Source organism: Camelus bactrianus, chromosome 16 (genome assembly GCF_048773025.1).
Source record: "Camelus bactrianus isolate YW-2024 breed Bactrian camel chromosome 16, ASM4877302v1, whole genome shotgun sequence".
NCBI classification, from domain to species: domain Eukaryota; kingdom Metazoa; phylum Chordata; class Mammalia; order Artiodactyla; family Camelidae; genus Camelus; species Camelus bactrianus.
This window is the reverse complement of record NC_133554.1, coordinates 37,119,768-37,147,088: the sequence shown is the minus strand read 5'-3', so window position 1 is coordinate 37,147,088 and position 27,321 is coordinate 37,119,768. Positions and strand designations below refer to the sequence as shown.

At 37.0% G+C, this 27,321-nt stretch overlaps 2 protein-coding genes and 1 long non-coding RNA gene across 11 annotated transcripts in view; 2 read left to right on the top strand and 1 right to left on the bottom strand.

Annotated features, from left to right (window-relative positions):
- ATAD5 (ATPase family AAA domain containing 5) overlaps positions 1–11,248 on the top strand; it is a 35,027-nt gene extending 23,779 nt beyond the window's left edge. Inside the window, exons 19-23 of one of the 2 annotated variants that reach the window (XM_045519071.2) lie at positions 5,754–5,934; positions 7,995–8,176; positions 8,805–9,670; positions 10,103–10,258; positions 10,371–11,248. In XM_045519071.2, coding sequence (XP_045375027.2) covers positions 5,754–5,934; positions 7,995–8,176; positions 8,805–9,670; positions 10,103–10,258; positions 10,371–10,449 — 1,464 coding nt within the window. In that variant the 3' untranslated portion in view covers positions 10,450–11,248. Of the gene's footprint in view, positions 1–5,753; positions 5,935–7,994; positions 8,177–8,804; positions 9,671–10,099; positions 10,259–10,370 lie in introns of both variants that reach the window. The other variant, XM_045519070.2, reaches the window with a different exon arrangement.
- Positions 107–19,457, bottom strand: TEFM (transcription elongation factor, mitochondrial). Of its 8 annotated transcripts, XR_006726067.2 has the most exons (7): positions 19,293–19,395; positions 18,070–18,533; positions 15,711–15,860; positions 13,103–13,548; positions 12,691–12,776; positions 8,917–9,018; positions 107–6,507 (listed from the first exon to the last, which is right to left on the bottom strand). XR_006726067.2 is itself a non-coding variant. In XM_010958346.3 (5 exons), the coding sequence occupies exons 1-4, from the start codon at positions 19,342–19,344 to the stop codon at positions 13,111–13,113; spliced, it is 1,104 nt and encodes a 367-aa protein (XP_010956648.3). In that variant the 5' UTR covers positions 19,345–19,395; the 3' UTR covers positions 107–6,507; positions 13,103–13,110. The 8 variants fall into 8 exon arrangements, 4 of the variants coding, with proteins under 4 accessions (XP_010956648.3, XP_074199176.1, XP_074199173.1 ...); XR_012499529.1 differs by having other exon boundaries at positions 107–9,018; XR_006726064.2 differs by lacking the exon at positions 8,917–9,018.
- On the top strand, positions 19,383–27,321 carry LOC105071600 (uncharacterized). The gene is made up of 3 exons (XR_835540.3): positions 19,383–19,463; positions 23,152–23,220; positions 24,537–27,321. It is a non-coding gene; the product is annotated as an uncharacterized LOC105071600 (long non-coding RNA).

The window sequence follows — 27,321 nt, the reverse complement described above, 5'->3', positions numbered from 1 at the left end:
TAAAAGGTGGTTTATTATAATATTTAGTTATAATTTTAAAATGTAGTTACTAAAGGGTGTTAAGTTTTTTGTTTTAGAAAACTTCTGATTATTATTTTTTGGTTAAAAATTTTTTTTTTTCAGAATTCAAATATTCAAATTTTTACTAGATGCCTGTGTTCATTAGGTCTTTTTCATAGTAGCCGGTGCTTTATTGAGGTGAAGTTTACATACAGTTAAGATGCACTTATGTATACAACTTGAAAAATATGAACAGAGGTAAACATCCATGTAACCATCACTCAGATCAAAATACAGAGCATGTCCCTCCCCTCTAAAAGTTCTCCTGGGTGGTTTTAGTCACCACTCCCTTCCCCACCACAGATAACCACTGTTCTAGTGTATTGGATTAGTTTTGTCTATTCTGAAATTTCAAGTAATAGGAAACATTTTGTGTCCTTTTGTAGCTGGTTTCTTTCACTTAACATGTTTTTTAGATTTATTCTTGCTGTTTGTTCTATCAGTGGAATTGTTGGCTCATATGCATTATGTTTGTTATTTGGTATTTATTTAGCTTTTAAAGAATCTGCCAGAGAGGTTTACAGTGCATGAGAGTTCTGGCAGCTGTTGTCAGTCTTTTAAACTTTGGCCATAGTAGTGGTATCCATCTGTGTGTGTGTGTGTGTGTGTGTGTGTGTGTGTGTGTGTGTGTGTGTGTGTGTGTGTGTGTGTGTGCTTGCTCTCTTGCTTGCTTTTTATTAATTAGCTTTGAAGTATGATTTACATATAGTAACATACATATAGTAAAAGACACCCACTTCAAGTGTATGGTTCAGTGAATTTTGACAAATGTAGATACAGAACATGTCCATCGAGACACACAACATTTTCATTACTTTCATCTGAAAGTTCCCTCCTGTGCCGTTGTGTTCTGTCCTTTGTCCTAATCCCTCGGCTTTAGCAACTACCGGTTGGTTTTCTGTCACTATAATTTTGCCTGTTGTAGAATTTCATGTAAATGGAGTCTAATATATAGTGTTTTTTATTTAGTTTCTTTTACACACCATGATGCTTTTTCAGATTCATATTATCTTTGCCAGTAGTTTCCTTTCCTTTTCATTAACAAGCAGTGTTCCATCATATGGACTTACTTTACATATATGAATTTGTGTCTGTCATATTCACCAGGTGATAGACATTTGGGTTGTTTACAGTTAAACTAATAAAAATAAAGCTGCTATGAATATTCAGTGAAGCCTTTGTCTGAACATATATTTCTATTTCTTTTACTTAAATACTTACAGAAGAGCCTGATGTATACTGTTTTCTAATGATTTGCATTCCTAGTAGCAGTGTATGAGAGTTCAGTTGTTTTTCACATACTCACCAGCACTTGAAATTGTCCATTTATTTGATTTTATTCATGTTAATAATTGTATATTGGCATCTCATTGTGGTTTTAATTTGTGTTTCCTAAATGACTTATGATGCTGAGCATCTTTTTCATGCGTCTATTTGCCATCAGTATTTCTTCTTTGGAGAAGTACCTATTCAAAGCTTTTGCCCATTTTTTAAATCAGTCGTTTGTCTTATTGAGTTTTAGCAGTTCTTTTTATATTCTGGTGCATGTTTGTATTAGATACGTGTTTTGTAGATATTTTCCCCCAGTTTGTGGCTTATCTTTCCCTTTTTTCTTTTTTTGTAAAGAGTAGAAGTTTTTAATTTTAATGAAGTCCAGTTTACAAAGCTTTTCCTTTATTTGTTGATGATTTTTGTATCCTGTTTAAGATATCTTTACCAAGCCTAAGCTTAGAAAGATTTTGTCTTGGAAGTTTTGTAATTATACCTCTTACATACAGGTCTTTGATCTTTTGAGTAGTTTTGTATGCAATATGGGGTAAGACATAAGATTCATTTGTTTTCCCAGATCTCCAGTTGTTCCAGCCTTGTTTTTTGAGTCTTTTTCTATTGAAGTACTTTCCATTTTGTCAAAAATCAATAGACTTTATATATAATCTTACTCTGTTCTATTTGTCCAGGCAAAAATATGACATTGTCTTAGTTACTATAGCTCTTTCCCAAGTCTTGAAGTCAAGTAGAGTAAGTCCTCCAACTTTGTTCTTTTGCAGAATTGTTTTGGTTATCATAAATCATCAATTTCTTTTAATTTTAGAAACAGCTTATCAATTTTTACAGGGTTTTTTTTGATGTTTTGATGGGAATTTCATTTCATCTATGCATCAATTTTGGGAGAACTGACATTTTAATAATAATTGAGTTTTTTTACTCATAAACAGTTTACTTTTGGGGAGAGGAGTTTAATTTCTTTCAGCAATGTTTTATAGTTTTCATTGAACAGACCTTGCACATATTTTGATAAATTTAGTCCTAAGTATTTAATGTTTTTTGATGTTATAATAAATGGTATTCTAAGATTTCAATTTCCAGTTTTTTGGTGGTATATAGAAATACAATTGATTTTGTATCCTTGCTAAACATATTTGTTAGTTCTAGTAGTAGATTCCTTAGAACTTTCTATACTATATTTTCAGGTCAAGTAAAACCATTTTAATTTCTTTTTTTCCAGTCTGTACCTTAATTTCTTTTTGCTCTATTCTAGTGGTTAGAGCCAGTGTGCCTTCAGTATTGAATAGAATTTAGAGTAGACATCTCTACCTTGTTCCTGATGTTGGGAGAAAAGCACTCTTTCTTTTTATCAATTAAGTGTGATATTTACTGTATATTTTCATAGATGCTCTTTATCAGTTAGCTGAGAGTTTTTATTGTAAATGGTGTTGAATTTTGTCAAATACTTTTTCCTCTATCTTTTGAGACAATCATATGGTTTATCTTTTTGATTCTATTCATATGGTGAATGATGTTGATTGATTTTTTTAATGTCAGACCAGTCTTGTGTTCTTAGGATAATATAGTCATGATGTGTTATGTCCTTTATATATTTCTGGATTTGCTCATATTTTGTTATGGATTTTTGTGTCTATGTTCATGAAGAATATATGATGTGTAGTTTCCAAGTCATATGAAATGGGTTAGGACTTACTTTTTAGTAGTTTCTTTAGACATTAAAATATGCATTCTTAGGGGTGGGGGTATAGCTCAGTGGTAGAGTGCATGCTTGGTGTACATGAGGTCCTGGTTTCAATCCCTGGTTCCTGTGTTAAGGAAAAAAAAAAAAGGGAAAAAGAAAGAAAATAAAGGAGAAAATATGCATTCTTAGATTTTCATAGTGTATTTGGCATTAATACTATAATAATTTACAGATAATCTAAGAACTTTATAAAAAATATAAGTCCATTTACCATCCCTCTTTTATGCTTTAGTTTTCAAATGTTTTATGTTTATACACATTATAAACTCCCTGATACAGTGCTTTATTTATTTTTGCTTTAGCCAGTCATATGTTTTAAAGAAATTAAGAGGATAAAAAGTCAACTTTTATGTTCACCTGTATACTTACAATTTTTATGTTCTTCATTTCTTTATGAAGATCCAGGTTTTTCTTTGGTTTTGTTTCTCTTCAGCCTGAAGAACTTCATCAACAATTCTTATAGAGCAGGTCTGCTGGCAATGGATTTTATTAGATTTCTTTTATCTGAAAATGTCTTTATTTTCAGTTCATTCTCAAAGGATATTTTTCTTCAACCTAGAAGTGTTGTTTTTTTGGTCACCATTGTTTTTGTTATGTCAGCAGCCTTTTTTTTTTTTTTTTTTTTTTGTCTCATATGCAATATATCATTTTCTTCTGGATACCTTCAAGGTACTCTCTTTAGTTTTCAGCAGCTTGCCTGTGATGAGCCTAGGGATTATTTTTCTTCATATTTATCCTGCTTGTGATCTTACATATCTACAATCCTTAATTATATCTCATTCCTCTAGTTAGGGAAATTTGTAGGGTTTTTTCAAATTTATCTTATGTTCATTTTCTCTTTTTCCCTTCTGGGGATTTAAATACAAGTTGGTTAGACATTTTACATTGTCCCACATGTCACTGAGGTGTGCTGTTGCCCCCCCTCACCACCACTGCCCACCCCCCCTTTTCTGTTTCTACTTCTGATTTGGTCATTTATATTGATTTATCTTCAGGTTTACTGACACTTTTTTCCTCTCACCTCCTATCTTCTATGAGCCCATCCAGTGAAATTTTTATTCTAATATTATGGTTTGTAGTTTTTCAATATCTATTTGCTTCTTTTTTTTATAGTTTCTTTTTTTCTGCAGGTTTTTTCCTATTTGTTTATTCATTATGAGCATGTTTTCCATAAACATAGTTTTATTATAAGCAGTTTTAAAACTCTTTGTTGCTAGTTCCAACATCTTTGTCATCTTGTGATGGGTCTCTATTGATTGCCTCTAAAGGGATTGGTTACTTTTCCTATTTCTTTGTATGTCTAGTAATTTTAGATTTTTATCCTGTACTTTGTGAATGAAATACTGTACATATTTTGGATTCTGTTATATTCTTCTGAACAAGTATTCTCCTGTAGTATATAGCAGCTAAAATTTTTATTCAGTTTTTAGTTTTAGCTGGGCTGCTCTGAGACAAGCCCATGCCTGTTAGGATCAAGCATCAACCAGTGATTTGCATTCTCTTTTATAGCCAGGATTCCTGATTCTCTACTTTCATGCACCTCCCCTCACTTTCCAACCTTTTATTTCCCTTCAGTTTTATTCTTCCTTTGGTTACTCTCTTGTCCATTCAAACCATTGTAGTTGGCTTTTTAGACTTTTTTGTAGTTGATTATAGAATTTATAGTTATTACTGATGGCAGGGTTTGTCTGATAGTAATTACTCCTTTTTACTGAAAGCAGAAGTCCCAGGTGTATGCAAGAATAATGTGTATATATTGTAAAGTCAGAGATATATCATAAGGGAAAATTTTTTTAACTTATTTATTTATTGGGGAGTTAGGTTTATTTATTTACTGATTTACTTATTTATTAAAATGGAGGTATAGTGGGGATTGAACCCAAGACCTCGTACATGCTAAACACACACTCTATCACTGAGTTATACCCTCCCCTATCCTGGGAGAATTTTTTTAATTGTCTTGTTTACTGTAATGTAAAAATGCTAGTGGTCTCGTAAAATCTGTGAAATGTAAGTACAGTTTTACTTCTTTTACCTTTTCAAGATAAAAAGCTTTTTATAAACAACAGTGGGAATAATACATATTCTGTTTGTTTTACAAAAAAATCACTATTAATTGAACACTAAATAAAGTGAAAAAATGTACTTGGTTCATTCCCTAACAAATCACGTGTTTTTAAATTTTTTTCTTCTGTTTCTTGTTTACATTTATTCTTTTATGCATGCACTGATATAATTTTCTAGCTCTGGTTTTTAAAAATTAAATAATAACTATTTTTCAGTACTTCTATAATATTCATATTTCTAATCTTAAGGGCTGTAAAAATATCCCATCAAGTTATACTATTACTTAATCCTAAGGGATTTTCTTAAGGTTTAGTAAAGTTGCCTCCAGGGTTCAGGTTGGACAATCTCCCATAAAGTTTCCCTTGCTGTCTTAGATTATGTACAATTAATAAAATAAGTATATGTAAAAGCTTTTAATTTGGTAGCATATTCCTTTATATTTTCTAGATCAAGTCATTCTCAATAAAAGCTTATGATATTGTGAATTTTAGCAAAATCTGGCTTACTTTTTGATATGTGTTATTGATGTACTTCTGTTAACTCTGCAATTGACCATGTTTCTTTTCTTTCTCCCTCTCTCCCTCTCCCTCTGTCTCAGCTAAATGTTGCCAGCTACCTACAGATGATCTGCTTGACTGAAAATTTTAGAACTGATGTAAAAGATTTTGTAACATTGTTAACTGCAAATACTTGTGATATCAGGAAAAGTATCCTTTACTTACAATTCTGGATTAGAAGTGGAGGTGGATTTTTAGAAGAACGGCCATTATCCTTTTGTCGTAAGTTGATTTCTTACAAAAGAAATTTCTGTAATGGGACCCTATATACAATATATGTTGTACCAAAATATTTGAAAGATTATACAAATCTTGAGCATCAGGATACCATGTTAATCTTAAAATAAACATACATACATCAATTTTGTTGATGAAAAGTTTTGTAAGCATTAAATGTGGATAAATACATTTAAATTGAACCTGGAACAAATGGTTATACATTTATAAACAGTTTCTTATAAACAAATAGAATTATATTATTTAGCAACTTCCTTTTCCACTTATTAAAACATGTTAGTGATTTTTCCATATGTCATTTATCCATGACTGTAAGTTCCCTTTTAGCTTCTTTAATAGTCTATAATTCTGTCGTTCCTAAGAACTTTATTTCAGAAATGCTTTATTTCTTATCAGTCTTCAGTCATTGTGACCTAATTGAATCACAGACATTTGCTGAGGACTTTCTTCATGCCAGGTCCTGTGTTTATATGAGTAAGACACGGTTCCTTCCCTGAAGAAGTTCATAGTTTGTGGTTTCCTTGCTCCATAGCCAGTTCTATAGTTACAGTTCCTGCTCTGGGAAATACACAAATATTTAAATTTTAAAAAGGTGAAGTTCTGTAATATTAATCCCTTAATGGTTTTCTGATTTGATTAAATAAAATAAAATTTTAACATTTTATTCTCTTTCCAAGTTTTCAAAGTATTTAATTCAGTTTAAGTTGGTAGTTTTAACTGTTTCTTAGAAGTAAACATGATAAATAAGACATGGAAAATATCCTGTTATAAACAAATTGTTAGTAACTATCACCATATTATTGGATATAAAATGCTATATCAAGGACTTTTAGAAGACAGAAACTAAGTATGGCATTATTTCTTTTTTTTTGAAGATCTTAAAATGCATTTAATTCCTTAAAAATCAGACACACACACTGGAAATTCAAACAGTACAAAAGTATATAAAGTAAAAAGTAAAAGCTCTTTCCCAGTTCTTAAAGGTAGCTAATGTTAGACCTTTATCTATGCATATACAAATATTGCTACCTACTTATTTAGCAAAATTAACCAATACTATATTTAGTAAGCAATTTGCTTTTTTTAAACTTGACAATTTATTCTCAGTACATACAGTTCTAGTCCTCTTTTTCATAGCTGCATGCTATTCCATAATAGAAAGTGAATGTAACATAATTAACTATTACCTATTAGGGGACATTTAAGCCTTCTTCAGTTTGTCATTAAAGTATGCAGTGAGTATCTTTATACATTATCCTTAAGCATATCTGTGAGTACTTGTCAAAGAGAATTCTAGAAGTATGATTGCTGGGCCAAAGGCTATGTACATTTTTTATTTTGGTAAGTGTTGCCAGGTTGCCTTCCAAAGATAATTGCTCCCACGAAGAGATTTTGTTTGTTTTTTTGTTTTTGTTTTTTGACATTTTGCTAGCTTTGTTGCTCTCATTCCCCCACCCGCTGCAAGCTCTCACTGAGGCAGAGGGACTGCCCGCCCTGCCCTGCCCAACTGTCCCTGCCAGTCCCCTCCTGCACTTCGCCCTTGCTTTGTCATGGGGTCTGAGCCCTCACACGGTGGGCACAGCCTGTGAGCCGTGGAGAGCAGAGGCTGTCTGGCGGGCCCATGAAGAGTCTGAGGTTCCTTTACTTGTACCTCTGGCAAAAGCAGGTTATCAATTATTTTAATTTTGCCAGTTTAAAAGGTGAAAAATGAATAGTATCTTATTTTGATTTCCATGATTACTGGTGAAATTACGTATCTTTTTATAAGTTTGTTAGATACTTGTGTTTCTTCTGGGACTTGCCTGGTCATCCTTGCACTTTTTTCTATTGGATTGTGTTGTAAGCCTACCTCATGTCCCACCCTCATTTAACCTATGTGGAAATAATGTTTGTATTATACTTTATGAATTAGATACATATATAGAGAGTAACAAAATGGGAGTTAGATCCAAAAGATGCCAAAGGATCTTGGATTTTAAATAACTGTTTGCTACAATTTGTTTAAAAATATGGGTAGCTAAGATTTCCTTTTCCTAATTTTGTAGGAGGAAATAGCAGAAATGTACAGCTTGTTTGCTCTGAAGAGGACTCTGATTCCAAAAATAACCCTAAAAATACTAAAAGGAATCCAACAGACCTTCCCAAATGTGACACTGGCTGTGTTGAGACCATGTTTGGCCTTAAGAACATTTTTTCGCCATCTGAAGACTTATTTTCATTTTTGAAGGTATTTTCAATGTCTAGTTTGAAGTGTTAAATTTATGTTTCTTTTTCATTTTCTCAACACTAACTTCTGTCTTTTGAATCATAAGATTAACTTAAATTTACCAGTAATTTTTAGACTTAAGATTTCTGATTTCAGCACATTATACCACTTTGACAAATGGTGCATAGGCATTGCTCTATATGTGTATTAGCAGATTTAGAATAGAACTTAAGAAATATTTCAGATTAAAAAAAGACTATTTCTAACAAGTAGTTATTGTTGTAATTTTTTTATTTTATTATTTTTTATTTTTAATGGAGGTACTGGTGATTGAACCCAGGACCTCCTGCATGCTAAGCATGCACTCTACCACTGAGCTATACCCTCCCCACCAGAACAGTAGTTTTTAAACATATGAGCTTCTAATTATTGAATTAGGGTATAACCGAGTATTAGAGAATTTAATTCTTCAAATTAACAATCTAAATCTATTTTTTGATGTATTAAGGAAGTGTACATCAATAAAATTATGAGGGGTAAGGGCTTATTACTTTGAAGATAGATAGAAATGACGTTATATTTATACGGGTAGAAAAATGTTCAGACTGTATGCTGTTACAACATTTTTTTACTCAAAATTGTTTTTCAGCACAAAATCAGAACAAAGGAAGAATGGAATAAGCTCATCCAGCTTCTTAAAGAATTCCACGTGCAGAATGTAGATTTCTTATATAGTAATCTTGAGTTCATTCTGCCATTACCTGTTGATATCATTCCAGAAACTGAAAACTTTTGTGGTTCATCAGTAAGTGTGGACACCAGTGCAGCAACAAAAAATATGAAATGTCTTGCTAGGAAACATTCTGAAGGAGAGAAGCCATTGAAAAAGTCACAAAAAAAGAAACGTAAGAAAAAGATAGTAACTCTAGATGACAGTGACTTATTTGACACCAAATTGGACTTTTCTGATGAACTTATTAGCCTTTCCTCTGTATCGCCTTCAAATTCAGAAGAAAGCAAAGCCAGAGACAAAAAAAGCAATCCAGAGACAAAGAAACTGAACAGATGTCTACAGTCAAATACTGAATCTATTCCTCATCCTCCTAAAACACCAGCAGAAAAAATAAGTTCTGGCCTTGTTTCACAGTGTTTAAATTCTCTCACTGAGTTCATGGACAACATGTCCTTCTTAGATGCCCTTTTAACTGATGTAAGGGAACAGAAGGAATTTGGTAAAAATGATTTTGGTTGGACAGATGGAAAAGTTAAAAGTGGACTTTGTGATGAGTTTAGTCTCGAGAACAGTGATGGATGGACTTCTCAAAGCTCTGGAGAATTAAAGGCAGCTCTAGAAGCTCTCAGCTTTACTAAATGTTCTTCTACTATTTCAAAAGCATTGGAAACCTCTCTGAATTCTTGCAAGAAATTAGGAAGAGATCCAACAAAAGAGCTTACTTTTTATGTTTCACAGAAGCGCAACAATGTACACTTTAGTCAGTCAGCTGCTAATTTAGAGTAAGTCTTACTTCTTTTTGCTTTTTATTTTTTAATAATAAATGGTAAAGGGGAAATTATTAATTTCTTCTTACTAATTTTGAAATGCTGGGCATTATTGATCATGCTAATCCCTTAATATTAATGTAGTTTCTAATGAGACAGTTAAGGAGGCCAGCCTGATTGCTGGAAGAGAAAATAATGAGACACTGTGGGGGGCGGGACTAGATTTGGGAGACTCTTGAATAACAGGGTTTGGATTTGCTGTGCATATAGCAGGTAGCTATTAAGGTCTTTTCAGTAGGGTAGTGACTGATGTGTTGAAAATGATACAGAAAGTTACTCTGGAATAGTTAATCTAGTCTAGACCAGAAGCTGGTTGTTTATGGGATTGTTACATTTTTATTGGGCATTAAAATCAAAAGATAATGCATTACTTTTCATTTACAGCAGTGCTTGGAAGAGGACAGCAGTCATTAAAAGTGTATTTTCTAGCCGATCTCTTCTGAACCTGGGTAATAGACAAGCTAGTATCATTGAATACTTGCCAACTCTCCGAAACATTTGTAGTACTGAGAAGCTAAAAGAACAAGGAAAAAGTAAAAGAAGGTAAAGTTTCTATAAAAAGAACATTTTAGTTAGCTATTTCAAGATTGATAAATATTCTCATCTCATGGAACTATTAATATTAAATTGTATTTTTCCTTGTAATTTTTGACAGGTTTCTGCACTATCTTGAAGGAATTCACCTTAACATTTCAAAAGAGACTATGAACACTTTGGCAGCTGGCTTCCCTTAATATTCTACCTTAACAATGCCTTGTACAGATTGTTATGTGATCCTTAAGACACCTTTTTATATTGATTTTCATAGCAGAGTTTATTTCTCTTACTGTACATTTAAAACAGACTATTTGTATATTTTATTAGTGTGTAAATATTTTAAATGAAAAAAATTGAAATACAAATTGTATTTATGATTGTGGTAGTATTTTTTTCCTGAATTTTCTGTATTATCTGATTTAGCTTTGTTGGAGTATTTTTTTTTTTAACTTGTGTGAGCTGTTTCTAGTAGGTAGAGTTCACTAAGATATTTCTAAAGGTGTTTCAATGTTAAACTAATCCATAATTTTCCCCTTTCCTGTTATTCTTAATCCATCTCTCTCCAACCAAGTGTCAGCCCTCTGTCAAGTTGTGAATGTGAATCACCTAGGTGATAATCTTTAAAAATATAAGTTTACACAATCAGAAATACAAAATAGCATATATAATACGTAAGTAAACTTCCTAGGGAAGAAATTATGCATCATTTTCAAAAAGTAAGATCTTCTGATAAATTTGAGTTTACTCATCCAGTGTATTTTACCATGTGAATCACTGAATGCTGACAAGGTGAAATCAAGATTATGAATTGTAGTTTTCATAAATGTTTTTTAGCAACCATACAAATGTGATATCTTGTATATTTTGACAACTCCTTATTTGTCTTGTATATTTTTCTTGTATTTTTATACCATTGATGTTTTATTTCATAAAGATTAATGATGTTAATATAAATATTTTGGACAAACTGCTATTCATTAAAACTATAACAAAGAATGATTCTACTGTAGGATTTCTACATGATAGCCATTTCCAGTTAAGGTTATATTTTTGGAGAAAGTATATACTTTTAATTACAAGATTTTAAAAAACCACATTGTACTTAAAATTTTTACAATCAGATAATCAGGTATCTTTAAAAATAGGTTCCTAATTCAAGGGTTTAAATTATATATTAGCTTAATATTCAATTATATTATCTAGTAAATTACATTCTCACCTTAAAAGCTAAGGATCCTAATTTTGTAGTTGAATAATACAAATGTATACCTATTCACAAAATTTTTTACCACTTATTTGTTCAACCTTTCTTGTATTGATAGTGTATTGATTCAATTAAAGGCTAAAGCTAAAAGACTGCGATATTTAAATGGGAGTTCCAGGTGTAATCATCTGGGTAAACATGGATATTGTATAGGCTTGGATATAGGCCATATCTTACAGGTTTCGTCCCTGCAGAAAAGAGAGAATAAGATGGAAGTCATTTTTTTTTTTTGGAAGGCATTTTTTTTTAAGTGTATGGTTTTATTTTTTTCTACTGAATACAAGCGTTCACTACCTGTAGATCAGTTACCTGTTAATTTGATCAAAAGTCAAGAAAATAATAAGGATATTTTCCTCCCTAATAGGGACACGTTTAATATCTTTTTTTAAGGTTTAGCTAATTTGGGGAAAAACATTTTTTCTCAGTTCTTAAAGGTGGTAAGTTCCTGTAAGATTTAAGATTTACTTTTGTGATAAAAGTAACTAATTTTGATGACTTTTCAGTACTTAGCATCTTATCCTGTGAATGTCTAACTTAGATACATTTTCACTACAGTTATTTCCAGAAATATGTGCGAGGTAGAATGCCACACATCTGACATGAACAACTGGGTGGCTGGTGAAACTGTTTACCGAAGTGTAAAACAGTGGCAAAAGAGGTGGTCTGGAGGAAAGAGGATGATTCCAGAAGTGAAGTTTGGGGTGTCTGCATTTCCAAGGCAGAGATGCATATGTATACAGTCACATATGCAGAGGTTTACACGTGCATGGCCACAAGTCTACAGTGCATATCAGACTCACTAAAAGAGCTGAGGTGCTGGAGGGGAGGGCTTCCATGTATTTTAAATATTTCTGATTATGTGGGTTTTTTCCCAACAAGTGTATTTCACTTTTAGATTAAAGGAAAGAAAAGACAATGCTTTGACATCAGAGCCTTGGGTTCATTATAGGTTAAACATAATGAGGGCCTGACCTAAGGCAACTGTAATGGAAAATGGAGAGGTGTGGAGGAAAAATACTAAGTACTACTTTCCTCAAAAGATGGTCTGTTAAGTAAAATATTTCAAAGTTTAAAAATGAGCCTGTTAGACAAAGCCTGTTTGTTCTAGGTTTAATAGACTGAGCCAATGAAAACTGCCTTTTGGAGGCAGTGCATCAACCCACATTGTACTCACACAGTAAGAGGATTCCGCAAGTTGTGTTATCTATTATATTTAGCTTTACTCCCACGATGAGCACCATCCAGAAAACTCGTTATTCCCTATTTTAACAATATAATAATGCAAATCCTTTAGTACAGATGGTATTTGCTTTTAAAAGAAGATAACTTTGTTTCTTGTTTTGGCTGTTTAGAGGGCATCTTATTTTTTTAACACTTAAACCTAAAAGATACAAAATCTCTTATTTACTGATTTAGCTTTGGTTTTTTATTGTGTAAATCATTCAGTAGCCAAAAGTCTGACATTAAACATCTAAAAACACTCAAACGTGTTAACTCCATTAACATGGATGTTCCAAACAGTTGGTTTCACAACTTTAGAAATACCATATAAATTAATACAACATTAGAGCATGTAACATACTAACCTCAGATTTCAAGATTCAGTGTTAAAAACTGCTAATTCATAGAAGGCAACAGCTTGTAATAATGAGTCGTATAACTCTTCTGCTCTGTACTGTTCAGTAGATGAGAACAGCTGTCTGTAGCGGACTATCTTATCTGGCGGGAAGAACACCCGCGGCTCTTCTTTCAGGACAGACTCTGAGAGGAGCTGCTTCACTATTTCTTTTCCACTAGTCCGCGTGTCACCAATCATCAGTTCAAAGTGCTTCCCCACGGCATTTCGATTCATGCTCAGCACCTGATGTTGGCCATCCTGGGCAAACGTCTTATTTAATAAGGCATACAGCATGGCTTCCACGATATGAAAATGTAACAGTACAGGAAACAGAGATGAGTTCTGAACTGAAGGCCCTGTTTTTTCCAGAACATAGAAGTCAGCTTTGGGCATCTTTGAAATGACTGAAGAAATCTTGACAAAAACAAAAACAAGATAAAATAAGTGAGCAGAAATATTCATTAAGTTTTAATGTTTGGCCCCCACCTCTGCCCCACTTCTGTTTTTAAAATAGAACCATGTAACTTACATTATACTGCTTTTGACAATTTTGAAGTAACTGAAAGAGCACTTTATGGAGGTGTCAGGACAGCCAAGTTCTGGTCGTGGTTCTAACAGGAGCAAGCTGAGCTAAGACAAGTCAGTTAATCCTCCTAATTACTAGTTTCTTCATCTGTACCTAATTTCTAAGATCTATATTGGCCTTAAGATTAGACAACTTAAAACTGTTTCCTTAACCTTTTGAAAATTTCTAGGGTAGAGCATAGGGTGTGAATAACGAGGCTAGAATCAATCACCTTTGCAACTGACCACATCAGATGCCTGACTGAACCAGGTTTCATAGATTTCATCAGGGTGATAATTACTGTGCATCTCCCGAGGTTCTGAACCTCAAATGAGACAATCTGTGATAGTGTTCTGAAGAACGAGCTTCATAAATAAAGTAATGAAAACTTCCTTTTTTAATTTTTATTTTTTAATTGAAGTATAGTTGATTTTCAGTGTTCAGGTGTATAGCAAAGTGATTCAGTTATACATATATACATAAATGTTTTCAGATTCTTTTCCATTATAGGTTACTACAAGATATTGAATATAGTTCCCTGTGCTACACTGTAGGACCTTGTTGTTTTTCAGCTTTTTAAGGAAATTTCATAATGTTCTCCACAGTGACTGCACCAGATTACATTCATACCAACAATGTAGGAGGGTTTCCTTTTCTCCACTCTCTCTAGCATTTACTATTTGTAGACTTTCTGTATATCTTCTGTGGAGAAATATCTATTTAGGTCTTCTGCCCATTATTTTTACTGGGTGGTTTGTTTTTTGATATTGAGCTGTATGAGCTCTTTGTATATTTTGGAAATCAATCTCTTGTCGGTTGCATCATTTGGAAATATTTTCTCCCAGTCCATAGGTTGTCTTTTCATTTTGTTTCCTTTGCTGTACAAAAGCTTTAAGTTTAATTAGGTCCCATTTGTCTACTTTTGCTTTTGTTTCCATTACTCTAGGAGACAGATCCCAAAAAATATTGCTCTGATTTATGTCAGAGTGTCCTGCCTATGTTTTCCTCTAAGAGTTTTATAGTATCTGGTCTTAACATTTAGGTCTTTAATCCACTTTGAGTTTATTTTTGTATATGGTTTTAGAGAATACTCTAATTTCATTTTTTTACATGTAGCTGTCCAGTTTTCCCAGCACCACTTATTGAAGAGACTCCTCTCTTGTATATTCTTGCCTCCTTTGTCATAGATTATTGACCATAAGTGTGTGTGTGTGTTAGTTTCTGGGCTCTGTATCCTGTTCCATTGATCTATGTGTCTGTTTTTGTACCAGTACTGTGGTGTTTTGATTACTGTAGCTTTGCAGTATAGTCTGAAGTCAGGGAGCGTGATTCTTCCAGCTCTGTTCTTCTTTCTCAAGATTGTTTTGGCTATTTGGGGTCTTTTGTGTTTCCATACAAATTTTAACATTTTTTTGTTTCAGTTCTGTGGGAAAATGCCATTTGTCATTTGATAGAGATTGCCTGGGGTGGTATGGTCATTTTAACAACACTGATTCTTCCAATCCAAGAACACAGTACATCTTTCCATCTATCTGTGTCATCTTCAGTTTATTTCATCAGCATCTTATAGTGTTTGGAGTACAGGTCTTTGACCTCCTTAGGTAGATTTATTCCTAGGTACTTTATTCTTTTTGATGTGATGGTAAATGGGATGGTTTCCTTAATTTCTCTAATATTCTGTTGTTAGTGTATAGAAATGCAACAGATTTCTGTATGTTAATTTTGTATCCTGCAACTTTACTGAATTTATTGATGAAGTTTCTTAACATTCAGAGTAATACACCACTGAGTCTCTCAGTATCTGCCTTTGATTCATAAGGCATTTCTTGAAATAGATGAAGATTCAATTTTTTTAAAAAATCATAGAAGTGATGGAAAACATAATTGGAATGGGTGAGTCATGATTACCAGAAGAAAATCGACCCTTACCATTTTTTTACATTCCTTTTAGGACTAGAAGATTACACAAGGAGTTCTAGCAGGTAGGAATTTGGAGGTGCAACTGCCTTACCTCTTCTAAATAGACAGATGATGGGTATGTTCCTTTCATCAACTGGCAACATTCATTTTGCTGCCAGTCCAGCACTGCCAATTTCCGATCAAGGTGAGCCCAGGCAATTCTCCGAGTACCAGAAACAATGGATACGATACTATTAACTGCCTAAAACAAAAAAGGCTGGTTTTATTACAAGCGTAAACATTTTAACAGACACAAAATTTAAGCTACAAACTCAGAAATCCCAATTAGTGTATGTAACAGAAATACATTTACAGTGTATGAACTGAGAATTGTTAAATACAGGAGTAATTATTATTAAAAGGTAAACAGTAGCAGTCAGTTTAAAGGCAAAGAATTTTTACTTGCTCTCAACAGGTAGCTCAAACTAGGCATTCAAATATTCAAATGTTGCTGGGGAAGGTGCGAGACACTGGGAAACAAGGGACATAACCATACTTTATAAGAAATGCCACCATACAACAGTTACACTGTAGAGAGGAGAAATGGTCAGGAAGACTTGCTGGAGGACTAAGACAATCAGTAAAATGGTACACGGGGAGGTATTTCACCCAGATGTCTGCAGATACAGGCTGACACCTTCCAGGCAGTGGAATAAAGAACGTGCAAGTGGGAAAAGGGCAGAAGGGTGTGCAGTTTTCTGCAAAACATATCTTGCTTTATCATGAGAGCTGCTGGAAGCCACCAAAGCATGTAACGTTCTGGCATACCTGAGATTTACATTTCAGAAAGATCACAGACAGCTCTGTGGCAGAGGGGCCCGAGGAAGCTAGGCTTAGGGTAGAGATTTGTGTTAGATATCTGTCATATGACAAAGTATGAAGAATCTAAGTCACTGACAGTGAGAAAGGCAAGAAACAGGGATAAAGGAGGAGCCCAGGAAAATTCCCGCTTTACTTCAGTGACTGGCGTCATTAATCAAGATAATGACAGCAAGCAGATCATCTTGGGAAGTCGAGGGAGACAAATTATTTTTTAAGGTACTGACTTCAGGTTGCCTACACAGCTTCTAAGGGGAGATAGGTAATAGATAATTGGATATGTGGCTTTAGCTCTGTGTCAAGTCTGGGCTGGTATATGGTACATAACATCACTCCCACATGACTCAGTTTATATGGGCAAATAGTATGCTCTATAGGTAGGGAAGCAGATAAACAGGAACATTTATAATTCTATACCCATCTTCATTCACTGCTAAGGTATGGATAAATATCCATTAAAGGCAGAATAGTTAGGATGCCCACACATCTACAAAATACAGGCAGGCCTTCTTTCAGTTCTTTTCTTTAGCTCAATGATTCTCAAGTTTTAGTGTGCATAAGAATTACTGAACCAGTTTGCACACAGTAGTTAATGGGCAACAGATTTTTTTCAAGGGCTCTACTGTGTAGTTTTTCCACACAAACTGACTTTAGAACCTAGCCTTCTAAATAAAATACAACTCCACTATAATCAGAGTATAAATAGTTTTTGCCGTAAAATTTGGTTGATATGTTCCAGACCAACAGCAGCAGGAGTCCTTGGGTGAACTTAATGAAATCTGCAAGTCCTCTGAAAATATATGCAATGTTCTATGTATATGTGCTGTTATTATTTTTTTCCTGAAAAGAGGGTCCATAGCTTTCATCAGATTTTCAGAGAGTATCCATTATACCCCCAAAACTGAGAACTACTGGCCCAGAAAGAATTGATTATTATTACAGGATAAGAGAATGTTTTATCAAATGTTACACAGTACCTAAGTTTCATTCCTCCAAGTTTAAATGTTTGCTGCGCCAAGTAATTCTAATATTTACTTCTTAAGACAACACTGAAAAAAGATTTGCTTTTAGAATGCTTTTTAAAAGGGAGATGGAGGAGACAGAAAATAACTTTAAATTCTGCTGGAAAGACTAGTATAATGTTCTAAAGTCACTCCTTGGCTATAACCCATCTTTGCATCTTCATTTCTCATTACTCCCAACATAGCCCTCAGACACAGTCAGGTATCTCAACATTCCTCTTAAATAAATCTTGCACAGACCTACTTCTCTACATCAACTGTTCTTTCTTCTTAGAATGCCTTCCTCTTCTTGCTAGCCTAGTTCTCTCTCCACGATCCAGGCTGAGTTCTTCCAATAAACTTGCCCCAACAGGCAAAACGCAGAGTTCTCGCCTCTAAATTGCTAACTTACTACCTGTACATCTCATTCTTTGAGATTAACCATATAATGGGTTATCTATTTATATGTGTATCTCTGAGCCCACCAACTAAGCTATAAGCTGCCTGAAGAACCCTGTCTTGGTGGCCAGAATAGTGCTTTGCAAAGCAAGTTCTCAAACAGTGTAAGAGGCATTAAGAAAAGGGGTATACCTTAAGTCTCTCTCTTCCTACTTCCGGTTTGATGAGCTTTCTCAAGAGCTGGTTTTCCGGTAACTTTTTTTTTTTCCCTCCAGTCTCTGGTGAAAGAATGGACTTACAAACTTTAAGGGTAGTTTTATACCGGAACAAGGGCACGTTCATTAAACTCTCCAAATTCTGAAATGGCCCAAACTTTTCTCTGTGCTCTACAATATTGATGGACTTTCTTCCCCGAAGCAATCTGAAAGCTTCAAGTTCTTTATTAGATGCTGTATTCAACACATGCAAGATGGAAGCCTGCTGTTCTGAAGAGAAGAGCTTGTCAAGTGCCTTTCCAGACTCCTTTGTATTTTCATCAGAAAAATCAACATGGGGAATAATTTTCTTTGGTGCAGTGGTTTTTTTCCGACAGCAGGAATTACGTAAGGTCTGGAATAAGGATGACTCCAATAGAAATGGAAAACATCTCCACCTCCCTAAAAGGAAAATTTAGCAAAATGTAAGCTGAGACGTACTTCCTTTTAGTTTTAGTAGCGGCCTAAACAGAACCTTTGCAAAGTGACATTGACTTTCCCATAATTTAAGAACTAGTGGACCCTATTCACAGGAGATATCTTCTGATTTTTGTGTATAAGTCCTACATTTTACTACCCAGAAATCTTATTTTATGTCCATCAAGAAGCATGTATTTAAAACAATGATTTCAACTGCGTTACGTTTTTAAAAATTTTAACCTTAGGGAAATCTTTTTGTAATTAATAGTTCTCTTTAACAATATTTATCTTCACTAGTTTCTTTCTCACCCAGTGGGACCAATGAAAACTAAATTTTATACGTTTATAAGAAACGTTTTATCTGAGTGAGTGGCGGATTTAACGAAGGTTTTTATCTTCTTCCGTACACTTTACAAGATTCTTCCATGACTATATTTCTACAAGCAAAAGAAAAACCATGTAAGGAGCAACTCTGTAAAACCAATGAAAGTCACTCCGACATCGCGGCCACAGGGAAACAACGCAGCCAGAAGCAAGCAGCCGTTAGAATGTGAACCCGCCGCCCTCGGCCCAGTCCCAGGAGCCGCCCGCGGACCCCTAACCCAGGGAAGGAAGCACAATCGCTGCGAGGCTCGACGACCAGAACCAACTCAGAGCGGACTCCAAGAGGGAGATGTGGACATAGGACCTGAGGGAGGAAATACTCCAGAGCCAGGGACTAAGGGAAGATGGGAAATTCACCTGGTGTCGCAGACACCTTACCTCCCGCTGAGAGGAGACCAAGGACGTTCATCTTCGACGAGGCTCCCACGGATCAGTCTTCCGCCACTGACTTCCGGTTCCTGTGTGCTTCACCCAAAAGGGCCCGGCCTTTCAGCGGAAAGGTTCGGGTGGAAGCGGCGTTCCGGCCAGGTACTAGATGCTTCGCTCTGGGCGGTGGGTGGGACGCCTGGCCCGGTGCTCCTACGCCCCCAGGCGGTGGGGCGCCGCAGGCTTATTTCGCTGTGTTTGGGAAACAGTCTCGTCCCAACTTGCCCCTAACGGCAGCTGAGTCTAATCTCTGGGAAGAAAACACCTGGGCCGGTTTTAGGCTGTAGTTGACAAGATCCCTTCTTTGCGGAGCCTCTCTGGTTTATTATCTCGGCATATAGGTTGATGAGTTCCCATTGGGGCCCTGCCTGGGGCACAAGGAGGAGAGCCTGGTTGGGGAGCACAGTCAGGGACACACATAATATCGGGTGTAATGGAGTAACTGGGCGAGATGCGAGGTGTTTCAGGAGCTCAAGACAGAAAGAGTGTGAAGGGAAGGGCGAGGTAGGAGGAGGTGGCTTTGGCACTGGGCCTGGAAAGTCGAAAGTCCGAGCAGTAACCCATGTGGAAGGGATGGAGGGAGATGAGGCTGGCGCCAAGTTTGATTGGGCCTTGAATGTGGAATGGAGCAGTTGAAGAGCTCCACTAGGTAGCCAGAAGCCACTGGGAATTTTGTGGACTCAGATTTGAGGTGTGTTTCTAGAAAATTAGCCATATGTCGAAGTGTGAGGCTGGGTTGGAGGTGAAGAGCGTAGGAACAAGGAGAGGAGTCGGAACAGTAGTGTGTCTTCTCAAGGGACAGGCAACTAGAAGGAAATTGAACCGGGAGGTTGCATGATCATGTCACCCAAGATGGCTGTTCTCTTGCTCTCTGTCCATCCCCTGCTAGACCAGTCTCTGCTTCAACCCTGCACCCTACTCACAAGGCTGACCTTCCCTCTTAATCATAGAGCCTAATGAGTAAATGCCTACATACCTGCCCCCAGCCCCAGCTAGTGTTTGTTCTAATCTATGGATGAGAACATCTCCACTATGATAGTTTATCAAAGGGGTGGTGAGAGGTGGGTTCCTCTACTGGTTTCCCTGGTAACTGATGAGCCAACCTGATTCAATTCACTGTATAACTGGTAACCTCCCTCCCCTCTTCCCCCCACCAAGGAAGACTTCTGCCACCATGGTGAGGTGTTGCTCCAGAACCCTTCTGCTTCAGGCATGTAAGGTCCCCTATCCATTAAACCATTCATGTCTCTGTTGCTGACTCCGGGCTCTTTCTTTGAACTTGAGGCAGGACAAGTACAGGGCTTGCAGGCCTAGGGGGAGTGCAGCCCAGCAGAGGTTTAAGGAGAATGGAAAGAAGAGGATTCTTTATGGGAAAGAATCTTTAGCTAACTGTGTGAAAAACAGGGAAGTCAGGAGAGAGGTAGCTTTTGGAGGGAAAGGGGGTGGGGTTTGTGTTTTTATGAGGCAGCAGTGTCTGTGTAGGTGTTGTCCAGGTGGAAACATAGCCAATCATAAGTATTTATAAGAACTACTCGTGGGAATTCTAGGATTTTTTTTTTCCTGGTTTATTGATTTTATTGCTATATAGAATTTCTTTGCACTACTGAAACAAAATTTGTTTACTCTTATTATGTATGTTGTTTTCAGTTTTACTCTATTGCAAACAAGGCTACAATGATTATTCTTGGAATGTCCTTGTGCTCATATGTGTGAATTTCACTAGAGTTTATATACAGGGAAAGGAATTACTAGTCATAGGGCACACACTTTAAGATTCTTGCCAATTTCTGGGGAACTTGGGAATCTAACAAGAAATAAAGTCAACTTTTTGTGCAAAATCCTCCAAATCAGTGGGAAACAATTTCCCTTAATGAGGTTTTAGGAGTTGAACTGCATCCATCAAAAAAGATTGTTGAAGTCCTTCCCTCAATACCTCAGAATGTGACCTTATTTGGAGGGGAGGGTATAGCTCAGCGGCAGAGCGCGTGCTTAGCATACAAAAGGTCCTGGGTTCAATCCCTCCAGGAAAAAAAAAAGAACGTAACCTTGTTTGGAAATAAGGTCATTGCAAACATAATTAGTTGAAACTAAAATGAGGTCATGCTGTACTGGGTTGGGGGCTGCTAATCCAATATGACTGGTGTCCTTATAAGAAGAGGACTATCTGAATGTGTGTGAACTTGGAGGCAGAGATTGGAATGATGCACCTACAAGCCAAGGCCTGAGGTCACTCCAGGTCTCACACACACCACAAGCTAGGAGACAGTCATGGAACAGATTCACCTGCAGAAGAAACCAACCCAGCTTGCACCTTGATTTCAGGCTTCCAGCCTCCAGAACTGAGAGAGAATAAATTTCTGTTGTCTTACGCCACTCAATTTGTGGTAACTTGTTACAGCAGCCCTAGACAAGCAACACAGGAGGCTGTAAGAAACCCTGGTGATGGATGCTCTCGGAGGTGATGTGGTTCACTGGCAAGAGGCAACAGTGACTTGCTAATTGCCCGAGCTTAGACAGTTTCTCATCCTCCCTGAACCTCAGCTTCCTCATTTGTGAAATGGAGATAGTGGTACCTGCGTCACACCACTAAGAAATCCTGCTAAGAGGATTTCTCCTTAGAAACGGGATGCAGAGAGCCTGGCATTTAATAAGGGTTCAATAAATGTTACTTCCTCTATTGAGGCATTACCTCTTCTTCAGAGCTAATTATTAATGACCTCTAGGGGAAACGGGGAAACTCCCTCATTCCTCAGCACATTCATTCATAATTACTTTGACCGGATTCTAGAAGTGGTGAGGAAAGAAGCAACCACTAGGTGTGATTTACTGTAAGTCAGAAATCAGTGGGTTCAAAATGAAAGTCGTCCTCTTCCCCAGAAACCAGCTTGTCACTTCCCTGTTTTTGTTGTCCAGAGGCAGATGTCCCTGGCTCCCCCCCACTGCTCGCATTATGTCTAGCCTGTTATCTAGTTCCTGTGTTTTCCAGACTTTTTGACCATGACCCAGGACACACTGATGTACTGTGAAACAAAAGTTTCATTAAAAAACACTTGTGTTTTGAGGGGAGGATACAGCTCAGTGGTAGAGCACCTGCTTAGCATGCACGAGGTCCGAGGTTCAATCCCCAGTAAATCAAAACCAAACAAATAATCATTTAAAAAATACTTGTGTTTTTATATAGGATGCACCTTGACATTTTCTATTCTCTTTGTTTTTTAACAACACTGATTGGTTTTTAAACCCATGGGACATCAGGTGGCGATGTCTAGTAGATGGATAGATATCTAAGGGAGAAGACTGTGCTGGGGTATAGATTCAGAGGTCATCACCGTAAATAGATGCCACTTTATCCCGTGAGAAACCATGGGTGGGGCCAGGGAGATGGGTAGTGTGAGAAAAGCACGGGAAGCCAAGGAGAGAACCTGGGAGGACCAGCACTGGGGGTGGGTAGAGGATTCAGATGCCCCAAAAGATGGAGAAGCAATGTTCAGAGAGGTTTAAAAGGAAACAGGACAAAGTCAAGTTAGAGAGACAGGACATATAGGATGTTGAGGAGGAAAAAGATTTTTTAAAAAAATATCTGGGTTAATTGTGTTGTCGAAGATTTAATTAACTATCAAATTGAGAAGAAAAAAAATGGAATTTTATTGGAGCCAAACTGAGGGTTTTTCTCAGATTCTCAGAAAGCTCTGAGAACTGTTCCACCTGTTAGAAGTCGAAGGCATAGTCGTATACATTTTTGAGACAAAGGATCGTACATTAAAATGACATACTGATATTTTACATACAGTTCGCCAAGGACAGAGTCCAGGAAAGCGCAAAGCGAGCAGCAAGTCACTGTGACCCCCTACAGAGCTGGGTAAGAACACTATTCTTTTAAGAAGTTACATTGCTAGTGTCAGAGGAAAGAAAACAAATTTGATTTTTACAGCTGAGCAGGCACGCCCATCTCTAAGGAGCTCTGGTTAATGTGTAATGCAGGTTCACCGTGCATGTGAGTGAGGGAGGCGGCCCAAACAAACACAGAGAAAGAATTTTATGTGAAATTTTTTCTTGCCCTTTCTTAAAATATAACTTTAATTTCATCAGTTGGAACCACTAAATTGATATTCATTTCATGATTCACTCTCGTGTGGCATCTTGCCGTTTAAAACACATGAAATTCTATCAGCCTTACTTGCAAAATGTCTTTTTTACCTCTTCTTTGCCACTTTAATCTGAGCCTCATTGTCTCCCACGTGGGCTCTTGCAATACCTCCCCCCATCCCCCACCCTCCCACCCCCAATTTTGTTAGCTTGTCAGCCTAGCCCCCTCCCTGTCCTTCGCACACACCCTCCCTGTCCTGGCCCCAGTGCTGACTGAACGTCCAACTCCTGCCCAGTGGAGGGGCCTCACCCTTCTCTTCCAGCTCTTTCTCTCCTCTCGCCACCAGGTACCCACAGTGGCACTGGACACCCACAGTGCTGGCGAGCCTGGCTGTAGGCAGGTGGCCATGTCTTCAGTCATGGTCATCCCGTTTCCCTTGGCTAACCATTAAGATAAGAACGGGTGTGGTTCTGTTTGGGGCCTCGGAGGGAAAGATTTTACACCCTGAGGAAGAGTGGGAGCAATGTGTTGGGGGGGGGGAGCAGGAAGCAGCCCCTCTGCTTCCTTCTTATGGCTCTGATCCTGGGACGATGAGCTCAAAGGAGCAGCCACGTCTCCGTGGACAGGCAATGCTGACAAGGGCAAGAAGGACAGGACTTGAGGACATTGTTTAACTGCCGGACCAACCCTGAAACCACCTACCTGCAGACTTTTGGTTCGGTGGGGAGTAACTGACCTTGTTGTGTAAGCCACGTTTAGATCAGTGTTCTGTTACATGGAGCTGATCACTTCCGGACTGACACCCACTCAGAGTGCTGTCTCACCTCTGTGCCTTTGTGCCTGCCGGTCCCTTTCCCCAGGATGCCTTCTCCCTAAAAGGGTCTGAATTCTGCTCACCTTTTAAGGGCCAACAAGGGTGCCCTGAGAAGACCCCTGTCTCCTGAGCCAGAAGCATCCTCTCCCTTTTCTTAAGCACTTGACTCAAATTTCACTCATAGTACATACGGTCTTGAACTATAAGATTTTTTTGTTTGATTTTGTTTTTGACCATGTGTCTTTGTCTCCTTATTTGACTCTGTTTTCCCAAGGTGATCTGGACGCTACCAAGTAGAATATATCAAAAATCTATCCCTGGTTTCCCAACATCCCTCCTAGAGGCAAAGGAGTTCAATGGCTACATTCAAACACTGGAACCAGTCAGTCTTGTGTTTTAACACTGTGTCCAGTCTTGGCAAACTAACAACATCAACTGGGGCAAGTGAAGTCACCTCTCCAAGCCTCTTCAGACGCCTCCAGAGTGCATGAGGGACTCAGGCCATAATTATATCCCTTATAATGTCTAGCACATTGCCTGGCACGTATAGGGATTCCGTGTTTGTTAAAAAAAAATTAATGAATGATTACATATATAACATCCCAAAGGTTAATTTTGTTTAGGAAGAGCATTAAAAATTCGTGCTGCACAGCTTCATGGCCTTGAGATGGGCACATTGCTAAAACAGGAGATGAAAAGCATTAACCATAAAGGAAAAAAATAGACAAATTAGACCTCTTTTAAGAACGTCTCTTTGTTAAAAGACACCAGTGAAAAGGCAAGCCCAAGCCCGAGAGAGAAAGAAGATATTTGCTATACATGTAACAAAGAACTTGTATCTAGACTGGACTTAAAGTACCTACAAATTAATAAGAAAAAGGCAAGCAAACCGACTGAAAAAATGGACCTAAGACTTGGATAGGTATTTTACTTCAAGAAGCTATTCTAATGACCAATGGACCAGATGAAAACGTGCTCACCTTTATGAGTCACCAGGGAAACGCAAATTAAAACCCACACTGTGATACCATTACACACCTGTGGGAATAGTGAAGGACAAAAAGATGATACTGAGTGATCTGTGGATCGGCAGGGACGTGGGACTCTCATGTGTGCTGATGGAAGCATGGACTGGTAGGATGGTAGAATCTCCTGGGGAGACCATTTGGCAGTGTCTCCAGAAGCTGAACCTACACCTACAAGATGACCACAGCAGTCCCACCTGTTGGTATCTATTCAACAGAATGCAAACATACGTGCGCTGAAAGACATGTAATAGGTTGAACTGTATGTATAAAATTGCTGACATCTGACAGCTGTTGATTTACAAAAACTGCAATTTCACACGGTTAAACCTAATACTAGAATGTTCATAGCAGCATTATTCATACTAGCCAAAATCGGAAATATCTCAAATGTCAAAAGTCTATGCATCTGTTGAACGAACTTCAGCTACACCCAGCAATGGATGTATTGGAATGGATGAATCAAATACGTGGATGAATCTCACAAACATAATGTTGAGCGAAAGAAGCCACATACTGATGTAAAGTACAAAAGCAGATAAAATGATTCAAGGTGATAAAAATTCATCAAACTGTGGGCTTATTATTTGGGCACTTTTCTGTATGTTTGATACACTTCAATGAAAATTTCCTTAAAAGTTTAATTCTCCAAGTCATTTGAATTAGATAGGCATTGCATTAGATTTGAATGTTTACTTAGTGATATGATCTACTTTATTTAGTCCTCAAAGATGCTCACCTCCTCAAACGTAGCCAGGACTCCCACGAAAGGGCTGCCAGTTCTTGGATAGATTATTCAGGCTGGGAGCACACGACATATCTGATTGCTCCCCCTTCCCCAGTGTTACTTTGTGGAGGAAATATAATTGGTCCTTAGTCTGGGATAAGTTTTGGACTTTTTCCCCCCTACTTTTATCTTACCTTTTAGTTGTTTTTTTTTTCAGTATTGCATACAATTAAATTAGGCAAATGATCAAAATAAAAACAGCATACACAAATTGAGAACCGGAATCAGAATTGGGCTCATACTCCAACCCTGCAACATATTATAAATGTGTATCTCAGTTTACTTCTGCAAGAACAGTCTTCTCTTCTGCAAAATAAAGCTCACAGTACCAGTCTTACAAGGTACTTGTAAAAAGGAAATTATGTAAATGATTGGTGAGACAGAAAATGTTATACAGGGAGAGATGGTATTAATTGGACAATTGATTACATAGATTGAGATGAAATGTAATTAAGAAATGAACTCAAGAGGAAAAATACCCAGACACTTTATAAAAGAATCCTTTATGTGATTGATTTAGGTATAACTAATGGAAATAGAAGTTTTAGACTTTTGAACCTAATTTTAAAACTCTAGTTCAATAGAGTGGCACCCCAATGTTCAAATCAAATTTCCAACAGATGTCACCCTAATCCCTTCAATTGTCATTGTGACTAACCCTCTGGCTTGTTACTCAGTGCTCCAGGTAATGATATAAAAAGTAAGCACTCGACTGTCTTGTGTTTATTCAGGCTCTTCGGATTTCACAACTGAATTTTTCAACCCTCCGGATCTCTGTTGGGTGCTTGCATTTTATTTAGAATGCAAACTCCATCCCTCTCTCTCCCCTTACTCAATTTGTTTTCCTGTTATAGCATTTTCTGTCTCCCCGCCTTGAAGGTGAGCTACATGAAAGCAGAATGGTTTGCTTTGTTTATAGCTATAACCTCCGTACCCATAACGCTGCCTGGCACATACGTCTGTGCCCCAAAAATGTTTAAAGAGTAAATGAGCACTCACGTTGACCATGTGGCAATGGGAGTCCCTCTGGGCTCTGGACTGGTTCTTGGTGAAGACAAAGTGATATTGAATATGCGATTAAAGAGATAAACTCCATCAGAGTCTTCTGCATGACTGCTTGACTTTCCACTGTGACACATGCCTGCCTCTTCTTTCTTTCCTTCCAAAAAGAAAACACTTTTGTGATCTCAGGTCCTCTCACTTTATTGTTTATTATAAAAATTTTTTAAACCACACTCTTTTCTTCA

Excerpts from the sequence above, each read along its gene's own strand:
- TEFM (XM_010958346.3), bottom strand. The coding sequence starts at position 19,344 with ATGAACGTCCTTGGTCTCCTCTCAGCGGGAGGTAAGGTGTCTGCGACA. Across the intron at positions 15,861-18,069 it reads TAGGAAGAGAGAGACTTAAG|GCAGTTAATAGTATCGTATC; the intron begins GTATACCCCTTT and ends TTTTTGTTTTAG. Across the intron at positions 13,549-15,710 it reads CATCTGTCTATTTAGAAGAG|ATTTCTTCAGTCATTTCAAA; the intron begins GTAAGGCAGTTG and ends GTTTTTGTCAAG.